The following is a 19,449-nucleotide window of genomic DNA, read 5'->3' on the forward strand; positions in this document are numbered from 1 at the left end:
ATATTCATATATCCCGCTGTCTCGAAGTGTTGTGTTCCATCTCATGCAGTGCATTTAGCATGAAGGGTTTATAAAACCATACAAATATGAAGTCACTACCTCCAGTGGTTTAATCTGGAAACCAAAAAGTCACACCGCAGAACACAGCTTTGAACGACGCTGTTTGGTCTGCGTCATTAATATGGTCAGGAGTTAAGACAATGTGGCACTGGATTCGCCAGATACCAGCTGTAATGTAGCTTTTTTAAAACAATTATTCAAAGTGCACTGTCTCTATACAGAAAAAAAAAAAATGTCCAGGTCACGTGACCTCGACATGGTCGCCATCTTAGGTAAAGGGTGCCATTAGATTTATCCATAACACAAAGTTGCCCGCTGAAATGGGTTATGAGATATTACAGTTGTAAGTGTGGCGGCGGACTTGCAAACTCATACAGTAATGGGATTCAGTGCCCTTACCGGATAAAGAACCTCCATATAGTCCAGGTGAGGGTGACAAGGATTCCCAGAATCCAGCACTGGGTGACGTGGAAGGGGAGGGGCAGCATGAGGGTGTTGGGGTCGTACTTCACCACAATCAAAAACTCTGTCACTGTGATGGCTGCCACCATCCAGGCCTGCTGTCCCAACTTCTTATAGAATTTCCTACAGCACAGAAACAAAAGCAATTCACCAGCCAGGCAGGGTTTCTTACATCGGGAAAGCAGAGCATGCAGCTGTCCTGTTACTAGAACTTTCATAAGAGTGCATCTTTTCGCACCAAGACAGGACAGCCAACAGCACTGAATTCAGGTGATTTACTAGCTTTAAGTTAATGTAATGTAATGACCGATGCTGCCAATTTTAGAGACAGCATAATTACATATATGTGTGTGTATGTGTGTGTGTGTGTGTATATATATATATATATATATATATATATATATATATATATATATATATATATATATATATATATATATATATATATATATATATTTATTAAACTGTTGTTACTAATTGTTACACTAATTATGACAGAAAGAGAAGGAAAGAGAGAAAGAAAGAGAGAATCACGCTTGGTTACTTTAAAGGAAAATTATGGAAGAGAGGACAGTCTGAGATTGTCAACGTAGAAAAGAAAGAGTTGCCATGCTTTATATAATTTTCCAGTACATCCCCTTAGTCGAACTTTATTTTTTTCTTATTTAACGGAATGCATCAGGTCCCTGATCCAACGAACATAAGAGGGTGGGGCAGCTTGCTTCCATCCAAACAAAATCAGGTGTCTAGCTAGAAGGGTTGCAAAGGCCACAGTGTCTGACTGCAGCCTAGATATGGGAAGGGGTAGGGTCAATTGGCACTTGTAAGATCTGAGAGAGGGTCCTCCAAGAAGCCAACCTGGGACAAGGTGAAATGATGCAAAATTATTGTCAATGTATAAATCTTTAACTGACTCAATACCACCTCTGTACCATATACTAAAAACAACCAAGGGTGGGAACAGATGGTTTACATCGACAGGGTCAGACCAAACTGCCACCTAAACTGTGCCCAAATCTGGAGGGAGTCACACACCAGTGGGTTAACACTAAAGGTAGGTAGAAGTGGACCGACAGAAAGCGGCCTCCATGACTATCCAGTTTCACCCCACACAGGCCCATCTAGCAGGGGGTGAAATTCATGAGCAATAAAATAGATTTTGAATGTTAGCCGACCAATAGTAACATTTAAAGTTTGGTAGCGCCATACACCCCCATTGATTTTATTCTTTGGAGAAATTCTTTGCAGATTCTGGGAGATTTCTTGTTCCAGATAAGCAAAGAAGCCATTTGATCTATTGTGGATTCCAACCCTGGTCCTGGAGAGTCACTGCCCCTCCTGGTTTTTGGTCCAATTGTACTCTAAAATTACTTAACTGGACCAATTAAGCCCTTATTAGTAACTTAAATTGGTCTAATTAATTAATTGGGTGCACAGTTGGAACAAAAACCAGGAGGGACCCTGGCCGTCCAGGGCCAGGATTGGAGACCTCTGATCTAGGGTGTTGAAAAACTTTTTTGTAATAAAAACAGGGATACATTGAAAAAGGGGAGTAACTAAGGGAGTGTGTTCATCTTGACAGAGTTAACTCCAGGAAAGAGGTAGAATGGACCAACAAAGAAAGTCTTGTTTAATGTGCTCTAATAGGGGAGCAAAATTAGATTTAAAAAGCTTTACTCGAAATCATCTGACTTGATTCGGACAACGTTGCTTGAACGGGAGCAGTTGCCAGCTGAATTACGGTCCGAAGGGTAGCGATCTCATTTCTTATAGCTTCCTTGGTGATCCAGCGAAAATGTTCCAGCATAGCGGAGCTACAGCCAGTCCCCGCAGCACTCTCTCCTGCATCAGCACTTGACATTCAATATTTGAATTTAAGTTTACTTTGTTATATTAGACAAAAAAAATTATGGGTCAATGTGACAAAGTGCCCGCCCCTGTGTATATTATCTGTTATATGTTGCGTGTAGTGTGTTAAATGTTGGTGTATAGTCATTGGTACACAGGATATAAACGGGTCTGTGTTTAAAATGTATATTTGTATTTAGGCACGAGGATTGCACAGCACTTCACATGCAAATAAAAAGTACTAATATGTGAGCACGGGGAATTGCACTTCATTAATTCACGTGCAGTTGTACCGAGACTCCAATTGAATGATTGATTAGCAATCGAGTCTTGGTACAGCTGCATAAAAGCAGCATGTTTTCACCCACTCTGGGTTTTTGGGTGTTCGGTGAGTGAAGAACGGGACAGAGAGGAGGAGACATTTAATAACAATTGCTATTGCGTGCTGGTGGGACCAGCACGATACTTGTGTATTTAAAACTCACCGGGTTTGTCAGTGTGTCTGTCCGTGCACAGTGTTGTTAAGTATAGTCCGTTTTATGTTTATCTATTTATTTTGGCGAATGTGCCGTGTCCTGCCTTTTGTCTGTTTAAAACCCTTTTATTTACAATAAATCGGCGCAAGCAAGCGTCTCAATTTCACTTCATCCGTCCTGTCTGTGTGTATTCCTTTCCTGCTTCTGACGTCACCCACTCCGGCCGTCTTTGTGACAGTCAAAAAAGAAGCTTGTGATTTATTAAAGTTGTGGGAACTCTTGCTTTCACCTGTACTCTATAACTGGCCCCCTAGTGGTCCCCCATGATCAAATGTTTAAAGGGATTACAATCTACATTACTGGAATATTTAACTTCTTACCTGTTTACTATTCCATTACTGTATAAGCATAAAATACACTAAGAATTTAAATACTGGGCCCTATTCACAAAATTTCAAGAATCCTTTTAAGAAATGTTTTTAAAGAACTGTTTTTACTTCCTCTCTAAGGTTAAACAGTGCATGGAAAACTAGGAATAGAACCTTCTCTAAAACATTTGAAACATATTTCATGAACTGCAGCCTTGATTTAATTAAAGAGTTTTTTTTAAGGACTGCTTTTGACTTGGTTAAACGGTGCACTTGGAAAATAAGAAACTTCTGAGTCTCTTTAAAACACTTGAACGCAATGCTAGTCACAACCTGATATTCATTTATATTAGAAATATTATAAAATGAAAAAAAAAAATTACAAACATTTTAACTAGAACTTGCAAAAGTTTATTTTATTACAGTATTTCTTAATTTAGCCCTATTGAGTTTTCAACAGTTATGGATGATCTTTGATTAGGAAATCGTTTGTAAATGGTTTTAAAGTAATTTGCTACACTTTCCATGAGAACACAGCTGTACTACAGAAGCCACTAAGGCCCGTGAACTTACGGATCGTCCATGAAGTCGTAAATCTCTCGCATGGCCACTCCTCCCACGTTGACAAAGAAAACTAAACGAAGCAACACCAGACAGTGCTCCGGGGGCATCCACAGCACAAACTTCAGGTAGAATGTGTTCAGCTCTGCCAGCAAGAACTGTGGGGGGAGGAAAAGAAACAACAGATCTAAGAGGAGCTGAAAACAGCTGCAGTGTCACGATTATAGTTTACTGCCTTTAACTGCTTCTAGCAGATGAGTGATTCCCCTTGTCTTTTCAAAACTACCAGCAAGAGCCTTGAATGGGACACAGTCATATTGTGGAGCTCACAGAACAGGGTGTCTGTTACTGTATATGCCAAATACTTCTGGCTGCTCGAGCTGTGTTGTCATCTTATACAATAAGAAGACACCCCACACATAATGTTTATAAATCACAATAATGAAGGCCTTACTGATAAATTGCTATTAAAATGTACAGGATGGAATCTATGCAGAGGGTAAGAGGAACAGGGATTTCCACAAATCCAAACTTTGACTTGATTTGATTTTCTGAATTTAAAATGACAAACAAATGAAAATAGGTATGATTAATATTGAGATGATTAATTATGATAACTCCATTCATTCCTTCAGGGAAGTTGGGAGTTGAAATCTGAAGTCTGTTCCCCACAATACCCCATAGAGGGCATCATCCTTATGAAGCAGAAGTGATTTGTGCAGCTGAAGTCTGTCAAACATAGCCTTTTCAATCATGACTGAAAGTGTGTGCAACAGGGAGATGCAGCCTTTATATATTATTACATAAAGCAAGTCAGAGACACTATCTACATAACAAATTAATCAGGAGAGCGACATCCTAATAACATTCAAGCGTGTTGTACATATGTCAGGTGTTTATTATTGTATGCACGTAATCATACTGTGCTCGCTGGTTCTGAAGACACTGAGCATGACTTACCACAAATATGATGCCACACACAGCCAGCCACCTGCGCAGATTGGAGGCTGGTTTCCACTCGAACTTCACCCAGCTGTAGGGTGTAAACTGGAATGCAATTCTCTTGATTTTTCCCCTGTGAAAAAACAAGTAATCAAACAGCATAAGCAAAATGCAAAATAAAAAGCTACAGCATGCAAACACTGTACCTTATATAGTTAGTTCCAAAGAGACTTCAGTCTCATTGATGGGTCCAACTTATTTTCCTCAATCTTTAATCACACTTTAATAATTATATTGGAGATGCTTCACCCTAACTGTGGTTACACTGGATAAATATTTGACTAGAGAAAACTACACACAGATATAGTTGCATGTTTGCCTCAAATGAGCAACTGAAGACTTATTTGTATTGTAAATTTAGCAAGTCTGAAATCATTTAAACTCTAATCTCTTAACATCCCTAGTGTAGGTTTAAGAAATCACCCCCAAGTGCTTTGAACTGTGCAGTTCAGGGTACTGCAGTTAGTATACAAATACACAACTATTGTAAAAAGCAGAAGCCCCAAGATCAAGCCTGCGGTTACACACTTGTATGTTGGAATGTTCCACAGTCCCTGCCACTGATAGGTCTTCATTGAGAGCCACTTCAGGGTCTTCATGCCACAGTAAATCCCAAAGCCATTGCAGAAAACCACGTCCATCAACCACTGCAATAAAACACAGCCAAGACGTCAGACAGGCAGACAGCACAGCATCTTGAGGAACTAGAACCAGCCCCAGCACTGTTCTTACTTGATAAAATGGCCCTATTTTGCAGCGAATTACCTCATTTTTATTTTGAAAAGAATACAAACTGTCAACTGGGTTAGATATAACCAGCTAGCACTCTTTTACAGAGAAGCACATTTTGATGATAAAAAAATGTAATTTTTGGTTTGAACTGATAAACAGATTAACATCCCTAAAAAAAAAAAAAATAAATATATATATATATATATATATATATATATATATATATATATATATAGCGCAGAATACTTGTTTTCTGTACACTTCCCCCTGTTCATAGTGCAGTTTACAGTGATTCCCACCTGTGCTGTTATTTGTTTGGAACAAAGGTCACCGTTGAAACAAAAATGTCTTTTTCCAGCTACTAAAAGCCGAATTTCTGAAGTTAGTTTATTTAATTATCACTAGTGGTGTGTCTGGTACAAAAAAAAAATCACCTAAGCAGAAACAAAAATCTGAGAATTATTCAAAACACAAATAATATGATGGGTAAGAAAATTCACAGAATGTTGAAGTTCAATGTAGAAGTTTCAATGAAATTCCCACGCATGTTCGTACATGGTCCCACCAACACTCGCTGAAGTTTGGCAGTTGATGCTCCAGGCTGTATTCCAGGAACTCGAACATGACGCTAATGATCATACACATCCACCAATCACGGATCACCAGAGTCTGTAGGGAGAAGAGTGGGAAAGATGGGTCAGATTCACCTGTCACAATCTACAGCTTTACCAGAAAAAGATCCTGCACGCCCTAAGGGATCATCTCAAAATAGACCACTCAATTAAGAAGGATAAAAAGCTCTTTTAAAGGGAGCTGAAAGTAGAACAGTTATTCACTATATCTATATTAGAACACACCAGTGACTGAAACATTTTTGCTTTACCTAGCCTTTCACCACCCATGTAACTTTGGTATCCGTTTGACTCTGACAATACCTCTGATCATTTAGCAGCGTTGTTCATGTTCTGACAGTTGCGACTAACATATTTTTAAATGAAAGAAATGTTAACATTTTGGACTTAATGAATGGCCATTGTAATACTCAGCCTGTGTTGAACACAGAGTATGTTAGAGTGGTTTTGGATAGCATAGTATAACACACCCTGGCAAGCTTACCTTTATGTACCAGCCAATAAAATGTGCTGGAACAAAGCCATCCATCTTGTCCTGAAACACAAATATAACATGTTATTAGTAATATGCAATATATTTCTCATTTTTTTGCTGCACGAAAACACAGTGCTTGTTTTCAAACGTAGGTTCCCTTTAGGAATGCATGTTAACAATGCTTAAACATTAGGGTCATATTTTCAAAGTGTTTCCTCCAGTCTTCAATTTAAAAAAAAAAAAAAATATGTAAATGTTACAAAACGAGAAACAAACACATTCCGAATGCTTAAGAGAACTTGGATTGTTGTATTACTAGTTATTTGGTTCTAGTTTTGGAAAATGAACAACTGTTTTACTTTTCCAAAAGAAACAAAAATAGGAGTGAAAGACTTGAGTAAAACGCTTAAAAAATATGGCCCTAGGAAAACAAGATAATTCCCTATTTAAAATAGACCATAATATAGTCTTGGCAGTTAAACTATAGTACATATATCTGCAAATGTTGGTGGTCAGGATTTAAAAAACAGTATACAGGGTTATGCATAAAGAAAACACCAGACTCTGCATATGCTTAGCAATGTGGTGCAATTCAAAGCAGTGCGGTTTGCCCCTGGTTATTCTCATATTGGACATGAATGTATGCAAGGTTGATTCCTAAATGACTGGACAAACAAACAATGTACTTTGTCGCATTGACAAACTTATTCGTTGCTATATCTCTGTTCGATTGTTGTATAAAAATGATTATCTAAAAGGAGTTCATTTCTATCCTCATTTTTGTTATAATAATAATAAGCATATCTTTATTTTTATATAGCGCCTTTCATAGTGGACCACCATCAGAAAGTGCTTTACAGAGGACTGCAGGATGGCGCACAAGGAGGTTAAGTGATTTGCTTAGGGTCACACAGTGAGTCAGTCGGTGGCAGAGGTGGGATTTGAACCAGTGATCTATTGGTTAGAAGCCCTGGACTTTAACCACTGGACCACACTGCCGCCTACATTACCACTTACAGGATGTAAGAACATCACCTTTAATAAGAGGACACTTGTCTTAATAGAATATTTAGATTTCAATCTACCTGAAGCAAGTTTACACTGCTTCTCAATAACACAGACACCTTGTCTAAGCAACTGGCGGTCTGCCACATTCGAAGCTGGGTAAGCTGAGGCTCACAACCCCTGTTATGTCTGAGGAGTGTGTAAGGTAATTGCCCTGATGCAGTTGTAATTATATTAATCTGTTGTGTGTAGGGAGTCCGTTACTGTTATAAAAGATATCATCTTGTGCAGTTTGTGCGAGAAGCTGGCAGCTCAAACTATGGAAAATAGTGTATTTATATTATTATTTTAGAAATGTTTCATATGGACTATGCACAAGATTACATCTCTAACTGGATTAGATGGACTGGAATTTAGTGATTCCTCATATCTGATTTATAATGCATAACTCTTGTGCTGTACTGCACCATGAAAAAAAAAATAAAAACAAACCCACTGAGAAAAACAGAACAAAAACAAACAGGAAACTGGAAGAACATTTTCTTCGGTTTCTTTAATAACTCCACAGAGGCCAGCTGTAAACACGATTTCGCAACTTGGGACTGGGTTTCTCCAGGGCAAAGATTTCTAGTTAACACAAAGTTCTGAGTTAACACAGAAAAGCAATAATAATAAATTGTTTATCAGAGAATTTTGTTTTAACTATCATCCCTGGTTAATTTTAAGCATGCCTAATCGTAAACGTAATCTCTCTACCTAATGTTAATAATGCCTGTCATTTTTGACTGAGTCAACGCCCCACCACACACTTTTGCCTGAATGACAACTTTATGCCCCCTGGGCCCACTCAGCAGAATCTGGCTTTTTTTTTTTAATTCAAATAAGATATGTGTCACTATATGATTTCTTCTTTTCACTTAAACCATAATATTTGACATTAGTTGCACAGTGTTGATACTGGCAAGCTGAAATGAAGAAATAATGCATTTTGTGGATATCCGTCTCACATTTTCTGGTTTTTGAGCTGTGACGATTGTATTTTCGAATGTTAAACCCAGTTTTTCTTGCTCAATTTGCATACCTTTCCATACGTTTGCAAAATATCAACTCATTCTAAACTCTCACGAGCAGTCTATTTGATCACTGCTGTCTCCATTTACAGAAATATAGGATTTTAAGGCTTATTTACATACGTAGACTTACGTAAATCGAGAACGTGGTGGGACTGGAATTTGTCTAGACCTTTGGGTAAGCGCGTGTCAGTTTGAATATTGCCTCAGATGAACACTTCAAGGGCTGCTTTAGGAATGTTTTTGAAGTGTGTTTATAAACATTATTTAAAAATAATACCTATGAGTAGCATTGTAGACCATGAGGTAAATGGTTTATGGCATTATCCGTGTTTGTTTCATATCTCTACTGTTTTCCCTTCAATATTTACACTATGTTGCCACTATCAGCTGTATGTGTGTTGACCGATAAACTTTCTTGCCAACTGCCAACAAATTGCTTGCTGTTTGTTAGTATGAACTCAATATAATACAGTTTAAAATGAATGGGGACAGAATTGGGCTTCAGTACTGCAAAGCCCATTACATCCCCATTTTCTGCAAGGATCATTATATGCTATGCTAACTAATGATGAGAATGATTGTGGGGATGTGAGTCGGGGAAGCAAATCAGAGTTGCACACAGGTTGCAGTGCACAATGCTTTACCTATGGGCTTTAGTGCAAATTCGTTTTCCCCCTCGCTTCCTCATAATCTTTGCCTCGGCAGAAGCATTTTCTACTCGCTAGCAAGCATATGGAAAGAAGGATCTCACCAGAAACAACAGAGAGGTTTACAGTGCACACAGCATAGGTTAACAAAACAGGTATGGGATGAAAGATTAGGAAAATATCGATGGTATGAAGTATCCCATTAAGTTAGCATATTAAAACTCGCTGTCAAGCAAACAAAATGGGGTTTGTATTTTATAACTTGTGATCATTCGATTTTAGCTTTAGGATTCGAACATTTTGATAATGAAACACTTCCATTTTTTGTGAAGTCATTTATTAGTACAAAATGATTTTATAACGGCCCTTCAATAGACTGGAGCAACACAGTGGACAAAAACGCCCAAGGCCGAGACTTTATTGCTCATTGGAGGCAATATAATATACACATTTTATTAAACTTGTACTCATATACAGAAATCTGTAATGTCTTGGCTGGTCTGCCATTTTGTCTATTGCGGGGTCGAGGGCAATACCGATTGCTCAACAACAGTGTTTTGGTCAACAACACAAACTATGTTTCATCATGTGACCCTGCATTAGCCAATTGAGATGCACGTTTCAATCCATGGGTTCAACAAAAGCCACTTCTGGTTAAAACAGAAACATGAACACTTACCCAGATATTGTGAAAAGGGTCTGTTTTGTCCCCGGGGTCGTAGAGAAGGCAGTTTCCTCCATAACCCTTCTCAGGCAGTGGTACACCCAACTTGGGGTCAATAAACTTCATAAACTGTCTGCCATCGTGCACAGTCTGTAAAACACAAACCATCTGTGACGACTGGCCTTGAAAGGCAGAGGTAGCTAGACAAATAAAGCAATCAGCATTTTTAGGTCTCCATTGTCCATTTTTTTCTGCAGTGTCCCACATTCACAATATTCTACAGGAGCGGTGTACAAATCTAATCCTCCAGGTGTTACAGGTATCATTGCATAATGAACTGATAAAGACCTGAAAGGAAGTTAAACCGATTCAATTCAGTATTTAGGTTCAGGAAGAACAAAGACCAGAGGGCTCCGGACCTTGACTGGACTTGTACACCTCTGTTATTGAGCCAATACTTTATCAAAATGCAGATGCTGCTGACTAGCTTTTTGTTTACATTCCCACAAGTTAGTTTTAACTGTACTTTTAACACTTGGTTCCCATTTCACTCCAAGTAATCTACTTGCAGTAGTAGACGATTAATAATGAGTAAGTCAAGGGGTGTTCCTCACACTATCTCAGTGAAACAAAGACCCGAGTAAGTTTCTCCATTTTCGTCTCGTAAACCTTGCAAGGTAGTGTTACACTTCGGATCTCACTATTCACTTAAATTGCTGAAAAAGGCTGGCTCTGGTTTATATCAAAGCACGCTGAGGGAATTCTTTGAGCTGTGCTGAAAAAGTTTTCAAGAATAAAATCACTATGAAAAGAAAAACAGGAAATCATGTTAATTCCACAGAAATCACTTTGAATGGAAATGTGAGGTGGGTTTTTAGCTAATCCTAGACTGTCTATAACTGTATGATGTAACAAAAGGTATACAACCTGCTATTATTTCACAGTTAGGGCATTCAAATAACCAATTATCAGTCTACAATATCTCCATTGCTTTCATTGTGCTGCAAAGCCAAGAATACATAATGTCACCTTGCTTGTGCTTTAGGAGTGTTTAATGTTTCCATCCTCTATAAGCATGCACTTTTAAACTACCAAGATATGATGCTATGAGGACAGTTTGCCAAACTTCAGATCAGCAAACACATTCAACCTCTGAATACTGTTGGAAGGAGCTCTCTAGGAAGGGAAAACGTCTTTTTGTATTTTCAGTTTACAATCTGAATTCTAGCATTGTTTCAGTGTGAAGGATGGGGTTTGCTTCAATATCATGGCAACTTGAAGTTGACCGGTACAAAGGGATATCCACCAACCAAATCATATCTGGTGATTCACAAACACAGCAAAATTGGATTACATAACTTGTCTTTCCTTTTGTTTCAGGGTTACACATAGACTTGGCTGCAGTCTGTTTGGATTGTACATTCCCTGACTACCCAATTGGATTTGGCATTGCCCTGACTGGTTTGGGGCATGTTCTCCTGGTATACCCTGGGTCCATTGATTACTCTGAAAGGCTGATCCAATGCCATCATTTACTTGAGCATTGTTGCAGATCAAGTTCACCCAACAAGGCTGCCTTGTATCCTGATGGTAAGGACTACTTTCAAGATGATACTGCACCCAGCCACCACGCCAGAATTGTGCACGACTTTTTCAGGCATTTTCTTCAATCCTGTTAAGTATCACCCCGTGCCCACGGCCGCCTTATCTCATGTGTGAACCCAACGCAGGCCCTGGGCCGGCCTTATCGCGTCAATGCAGTGAGATAGCTCAAACCACTCCCCTACTAGGTCGAGCGTAGTAGATCAAAACAAAGTCGGTTTTAAGACGTAACAGCTGGGACGATGCAGAAATTAACCCTTAGCGGTCCATTTATTCAGCGCTTGTCAGGCACGTCGGGAACAATTTATTTTCACACACGCTATTAATTTTACACCCGGCTAAAATCGGTTCAAAAATTAAAATGTGCGCGCCGCCGGGATTCATTAATCTCTCCCCACCCCCCCCCCCCCCCGGAATAAAAAAGGTTTAAAAGGTATTGAATCGCAAAAGGATAGTCCTGCATCTCCAGCCAAGCCCTACCACTTGTTCGCTGTATTTTTCACATCTATTTTTCACATATTTTATAGACGTAGACACTCTCCCGATCACTCGTTTTATCACTAAACTCAAAGATGCGATCCAAGTCATTATTTTATTACTATAACATCTCAAAAAACTCTGCAAATGTCCATGATATTCTTTGAGCACTGGATGCAGAAGCAGCTATCTCCTTTATGTCTGTGTTATCTCTGTGGTGAAAACCTGAAAGTTTGTCTGAAAACTCTCGGAAATACTGAGCAGCAGGCCAGAGATAAACCCACAACGGATCTTGGATTTAGTGGAACCTACGCCAATCTCCAGCCTGGAAAATAGCAATGGGGAATGAATACACCGATACTTCTGACGATGATGATGATGCTGGGTCAGTCAAGAATGGTAGGTATTTCTTCATTGTACAGCTTTCATTAAAACGATAAAACTTGCGCTTTCACGCTTTCTTGCTATGTGTGTGTGTGTGTGTGTCTAATATATATATATATATATATATATATATATATATATATATATATATATATATATATATATATATATATATATATATATACACACACACACATACATACATATATATATATATATATATATATATATATATATTATATATATATATATATATATATATAGAGAGAGAGAGAGAGAGAGAGAGAGAGAGAGAGAGAGAGAGAGAGAGAGAGACACACACACACACACAAATTTCCGATTGTAGCTAAGATTGTAAATCTCAAGATTGAATTGAAGATGAATACGACGTTGCATATTCAGTCACCATCAATATAATAATCTGTATTGTGATTAATATAACGTACACGTTACGATCACTTCTTTCCACAGTAACCAACTGCACTGTCAACACAAGCCTTTATCGTATCTTATGCAATAAGTACAGTACCAACAGTGTTGGAAAAAATAAGGTTGTCATATTTACGTCTACAAATTTCCCAGCTCAATCTCTTATGTTGACTTCTGGGAATGCTGTGTTTACGTCATTGTTTATATTCCTGACAAGCATTTTGCCGCAATTTAGGCTTCCTTTTCAGTCACATATGTGAACGCACTTAGGCCCTCTAAAACCTCAACTGTGAACGGAAATGTTGAGGTGGCCCAGAGACTGCCCAAGGCAGACTCAGTAAGTGTGAACGGAGTCTATGTCTGGGTTTAACTTGAACCACCTGCAGTATTCGTCATTATCCTCCTTTAATATACAGTACCTCCCAGCATATTGTGGAGTCTCATTTTGTCTTTATTAGGGAAAACAGTACAGGTATAAAATAGGGCCAGGCAGTGTACCCTCCATGACCGACTAATTGTAAATCTGGAACGAAGCAAATAAAACACATGTTCTGTAATAAGGTGTGCGATTTATTAAAAAGATATGAATAACTGTCATCCATTGATGTCATAAATACTGTAGTACTGCAGCTGGTGAAATTGTTCCATGCACTTACAATGTTGACATTGCAAAAAAAAAAAAAATTACATAAATAAATAAATAAACGCACTGCACTTTCAGGACATGGAAGTACAAGGTTTAGGTGACGAGGACACAATGTGGTTAATGTTTTCTAGGAGACCCTTTTATTTATTTAGTTGGATGTTTGTTTATTTTGTACACCACATGTACCACATAACTGAACCGCTGGGTCAAAGCCCGCTGCCCCTAAGCTTCAAGAAGTAGAGTTGTAATTGTCAGAGTGCTAAATAAACAAGAACTGTTTAATGGATACAGAATTGATGTGCTTGGAAGCAACACATTTTAATATGTGGAAGAGGAAAAATTCTGCCTTCAGGATTGAGCCTTTCTTTAGTAATATGTCACAGCAGATCATATAATAAGGAAGAAAGATGATTTCTTAGTGTTAGAGCACCCGGCAGTGTTTACAAGAAACATTACTTTCCCTTTGCTGTAGCCCACGTTGTCCATATTGCAACACTATATTGTGAAACAGAATTCTGAGCACGGGTCGTAGATCACTTGGGGAATACATTCCTCAATGTTTACTCTGCAGCAGTCACAGAGGATGTATCTTAAACATTACTGTGTCTCCAGATCATGCTCCCTCCTGCAACAATGTTGGTTATCTGTTCCAACAATACGGAACTCATTTCAAGCAGAGCAGCAGTATTGTTGCAGAAGGGAGCATAAACTGGACACACAGCGAAGAATCTTTTTCCTGGCCAGTGTTGCTGAATAAACGTTAGAAGAAAAGGTCCTCTGTTGATTTACCGTGATGTGTGAATAAAATTATATTGAAAAACATAATACTGTGATACAGCAACAATAAAGTAATAGCTTTCTTGTAACCCCTACTGGAAATCTCTATAGAGGATGAGAACTCCATTTGTAACCTATTTGTGTTTGAATCGAATTTTAGACTAGTGGAGGCTAAACCAAAGAGTCTCACCTCACCTGGGTCTCGTTCACAATTAGATACCCAATACGCTGCCAGCACTTCAGTTACAGCCTGGCAGCGCTCTGTGGTGATACAGCACTCAGCAGGGAAAGCACAGATATCAGTGTCAGGGGTTTTCTTGAGTCCAATCACATATTTGTCTCACAGAAAGAATATTCCAATGTGTGAAATACCTGGAGGTCGTCTTACATTATTTCAACCCTTCTTGCCATTAGAGAACCTGGTCTGCTATTGACTCAAGGGTCTATACATTCTGCCTACAAGCAACAGCAAAAAATAAATATTGATAATGGAAGTTGTTGCAACTTTAATGGAACTACTGTATCATATTGTAATTTTGCAGACGAGAACTTGCCTATTGCCACATTCTTATTATTCTATTTGATTAAAATGTTATGTAGACCCACTTGTGCAATTTTGCACATTTTAAGGTGACTTTTCCTACTTTGCATAATGACTACTACTTTTAATGACTTCCGTCTTTAAACAAACACATCTTTTATTTGCTTTATCTCATAAAACAAAATGAAAACCAAAGTTGTTTAAAAGATGGTCATCACATTAAAAAAGGATAAAACACAGGAAAATGTGGCAATAGATTAAGTTAATTTCTGCAAAAACAACTTCCAATTTTTGACCGTGACTTGTAGTCATAAATCCCACGCACACAATACCTAAGTCTTGAAAAAAAAAATAAATAAATAAATAATTCAATGTCAGAGAAAGTCTTTGTTCTCATTGGAGGACGATGAGATTCTAATGAAAGGTTTGATGTTGATCAGCTCATTTGTCTTGGGTTATTATTGATTGGTTTATGGCGGTGGTATTAAGCTCCAACGCAGTTTATTGATACAGAACCTATGATGTTTGATCTATAATGTAAAAAACAAACGTTGTCCCTGCAAAATGTTCCTGGATAATAAAGGGATGTCATTCTTCTAATAAAAGCTTGTCCTAGCAGGAACGAATGTTTGATAGGAGAATTATGTGAGGGGCAGATTACTTGTAACACTGGCTTTGTGAGAATGTTCTTATATGAAGTAAAAATAAATAAATAACAGCCTTTAGTATTAAACTATTAGGTAAATGTTTAAAACAAATGGACAAATGTCATACAGTCAAACCGTTTTAATATCACTTCAAAAGGGATGTTTAAAAAACAGTGACAATAACCAGAGTTGACTTTACCAGGACTTCACCAATAACCTGGAAAAATAAGTATTACAATACAGAACAAGTGCTGAGATGACAAATCCGCCTGCTTTACTGTGGAACTTCAAGTATAGGTAATGATGAATAAAATGCATTAATACAGTGTCTAATATACTGTGCAGCAACACTAAACTTTTAAATGGTATGCTTAGAAGGATTTGAGATATCAAGCGAGACAGAAATCTGTTGTTTTTTCTTGGTTTGGCAATAACCTACCTGAAAGAGGATGAAGATGAGGAAGAGCTCATACACCACGCTGACGCACAGCCAGAATCTCCAGTAAGCTGCAGAGACACAGAATTACAGGAAAGTTTATATTTCAGGCTAAATTCACTCCCTTCACATGACTTCCATCTGGGTCCGAAACCAATTCATGTCACAAGACATGTCTGGTGGTTCTAATCACAAACATCACTAAACTAACACATAAACGGATTTAGCAGAGGCCCAGGACTGAGCAGCAGGCAGGGGGTGTTCAGGTGCTCTCGCTTTGCACAGCTCATGCCTGACTGGAGCCGGTACGTATTTTCTAAAGGCTATCGCAAATGGACTTGTAGTCTACATTAGCACTAATTCATCTACAGTTGTATTTTAAGAAGACAGCCAGCATTGTAATTTAACAGAAATTTAGGTAAACAGACACGACAAGAGATTACAGTTGCTATTCCGTAAACACATCAATATACCAGGATTACTTTTTTTACATCCCCAACATTAGCTTTACTGCTAAAGCTTAAGGATGCAAGCTTCCTCCCTCCTTGAAACCTGTCTGTCACAAAGTCACTATGCTTGAGTTATGATTTTCACAGAACCACCGACAACACTTTACCCAGATGGCGCATGTAATGCTTCCCTGTTTACCGCTAGGTTATGAATGTACTTTGTGTAAACTAAACTGCAGCTACAGCATCACGCCAGATTAAGGCTGATCTGATATTGCTTGCAGCTTTCAACCTCGTTCAGTGTAAACAACTTTTGAACATGATAACTCCAGGGTTTCTTTGACATACAGGGCAGGTTAATTCTAAATTGCAAGATGCTGTAGCACAATTTAGTCCACTTGGATTACAATAAAACTAGCGAGACATCCCAAGTACACACGTACTGCTTAAATGCTGTGTGTACAGTCAGCAGCAAATGCAGAGTGAATAATAAAACCCAACACCTCAGCAATATCTTTACCTGCAGAATAAGGGTTTTAAATTATCTCCACAGGGCCAGACTGGCTCACTGAACAGAAAGAAGGTTATTCTTAGAGTGGAGCCTAACAGTTTACTACAAGGGTAAAGGTGACTAAAGGTCAGTTTGGTGGCCTGTTTCTCCTCTTCGTGCTACAGTGGACTCTACTGGCCAGGTGCCTGGTGAGCTCAGACGGACACCTGCAGGGCTTCCTCCAGAAGCCAGCAGCTCGCTGACAGTCTTCTTGTACACTTGTGGAAAAGCCCTAAAAAGTTTCAACACAATTGCATAAGTTGTTCTCTAGATTTACATAAAAATGTAAGTTTGACATGATCATGTGCGTGTGTAGGGACCGCTGGAGATAATATTGATAACTTTATACTATATATTCTGGAGTAGGCACTGATATTGATGTGATACAGCTATGTGGTCTATTTGTATCAGACAGTTAGCATTAGATGGCTTGTATCAGTATAGGCCTATCGCTTTTTTTTGTTGTTGTTGTTAATCAAGGCAATCGTGGTAATACTTTTGAAAAATTGATATACAAACACTAGTTTTCAAGACCTCAACAGTCTCTTCCTCAGGTGTAAGTGGAAATGTAATATGGGGGTGTTGCATCTTGCATCGTACAGCACCCTATGTCATACTTTATACACACTATATTGTGTTAAGGTATAATGCTACTGGATTACATAACTTGAAGTCCATGCACAGGTCATCTGGCACACATGCACAGTGCATGTGTCTCATGCACAGTGGTTTAAAGGATAACTCTCCTCTTGGCTGTTCATTTTCTTAAGCAGAAGCCAGGTGCATTCGCACAACCTGGGACTAACATGTAATAGAACAGGATTTCCTGCATCCACTTTAAGAACTATTTTGTCAGCCTTTCCTGCCAGTTTAAATATACCTATACAATTAAAGATACTCCCCAGTTAAAGAGGATGTTTTGTGAGCTGCTCATAATACTTTAATAGGGAACTAAGGCTTTAAACCAGCTTCCAAGACTTCATTTTCTCTTTGACTCTGGTGAAGTCCTCCACATTGCAGATTCACTCCGTACAGTACAGCACTGGGTCCCCACCTGAAATGTGAAACTCCTTTAACTGCACATTTCAAGTGGTGTCAGATTGGAACAGCTGCTACACAAGGAGTGAACCTACAGTAATGTGGGTCCAAACGTTTTGCTTTTCAGGGAAAAAGAAAGCCCTGCATATTAGCCCTTTAAAATACGACCTTCCTTGTTGAAGCATAATTGGAAAATGAAAATCGGCAACACCTTGTATATTTTTGGGTCCATCACCATTACCAACTAGAATAAATCTTATAAACGGTAGGAGGAAGCAGCAGCACAACACATGCACAGCAGTTAAAAAAAGAAAGAAGAAAAGTGGCTTGTGTACAACATTTGGAGCCTGAAGAAGCAACTCAAGAACAAAAGCAGAGCTTTTAACAATGCAAATGTACCAGGAAGTACAAGCTGCCTTGAATACTAGATGTATCATCTCCCAGTCCGGTGGGGGCAGCTGTACTCACCGAGCTACATGAAAAGACTTTGTTGTTTAGCATAACAACTCTATTGGTGGTGAAAAAGTTTGCAATCAGAGGTTGCATTAGTCACTCAATTTTAAAATATGGATACAGTTATGCCTTGTGTCTTCGTTTTTGCATAGTAACGAGACTTGTAATTTTCACATCAATAATGTGCATTTGTATCATTTAGCTGGGGAATGTATGTCACCGACAAGCCTTATTATAGCGCTCCCCCTTTATTACACTGTAGGCGGTAGCCATAGTTACGAGGTATATGTGTTCCGCCTTATAATGAGCATGAACGTTCTGGTGAAATGGCATTATGGGGAAATGGAAGCCTTGTAACTGGTTCTGTGGTATAAAATACCACCTTACAAAGGGAGACCACTGTAAAGCTCTGTTAAGTAGGTCAAACAATATCAACAGTCAGCACAAAGCTTTATCTACTGCACTGAACGGCAAAATAAAAAGCCATGACAAAGCTGTTTCTGAACCACAGATCTTGACACTCACAATACAAGGAAGCTTGGAATAGCTCTAGCCCCAGCCTTCCTCTGTGTATGTTCTGATGACATTTGATTTCATGAGACAAGTAACCTATTGCATAGATTTTTGTGTGTTGGAGATGGGAGTTAACTTGCAGCTTTTGTACTACAAATTGTATGAAACTATTCCAAGTGTGTAATCTCTTGGCTCGGAGTTCAGTCTTAAATCTCTACAGTTCCTTAGATAAATATCCTGCAACTCTGCCCTCTCTGGTGGCTCTGTGGATTCCTGTGTTAAGAGTGTTGGCAGCACGATTAGTCTCGACTCAATAGATCTTGTGTCAGAGAGGGTAGGGGAACTCCAGTGCTGTAGACAAACAGTGTCACAGACAAGTGACCAAAAAAAAAAGGAGAAATCTTTAAAGGATTCCGATTTCCAGGATGAAGTTTCGATTTGCTTAAGTTGCTGACTCTAACGTTTAAAATACTCAAAATGCTCAAGTGGTTTTCTTTGTTAA

At 38.7% G+C, this 19,449-nt stretch overlaps 1 protein-coding gene across 2 annotated transcripts in view; it reads right to left on the reverse strand.

The window, feature by feature from the left end:
* LOC121330068 (phosphatidylserine synthase 2-like) overlaps positions 1 to 19,449 on the reverse strand; it is a 56,048-nt gene that overhangs the window by 5,593 nt on the left and 31,006 nt on the right. For both annotated transcript variants that reach the window (XM_041276335.1, XM_041276336.1), the window contains exons 5-12: positions 15,948 to 16,015; positions 10,021 to 10,155; positions 6,626 to 6,676; positions 6,065 to 6,178; positions 5,306 to 5,424; positions 4,736 to 4,850; positions 3,788 to 3,933; positions 460 to 645 (exon numbers count right to left, since the gene is read on the reverse strand). In XM_041276335.1, the coding sequence (XP_041132269.1) occupies positions 460 to 645; positions 3,788 to 3,933; positions 4,736 to 4,850; positions 5,306 to 5,424; positions 6,065 to 6,178; positions 6,626 to 6,676; positions 10,021 to 10,155; positions 15,948 to 16,015 (934 nt within the window). The remainder of the gene's footprint in view (positions 1 to 459; positions 646 to 3,787; positions 3,934 to 4,735; positions 4,851 to 5,305; positions 5,425 to 6,064; positions 6,179 to 6,625; positions 6,677 to 10,020; positions 10,156 to 15,947; positions 16,016 to 19,449) is intronic.

The sequence above is a fragment of the Polyodon spathula genome, chromosome 17, assembly GCF_017654505.1.
Source record: "Polyodon spathula isolate WHYD16114869_AA chromosome 17, ASM1765450v1, whole genome shotgun sequence".
In the NCBI taxonomy this organism is placed as follows: Eukaryota; Metazoa; Chordata; class Actinopteri; order Acipenseriformes; family Polyodontidae; genus Polyodon; species Polyodon spathula.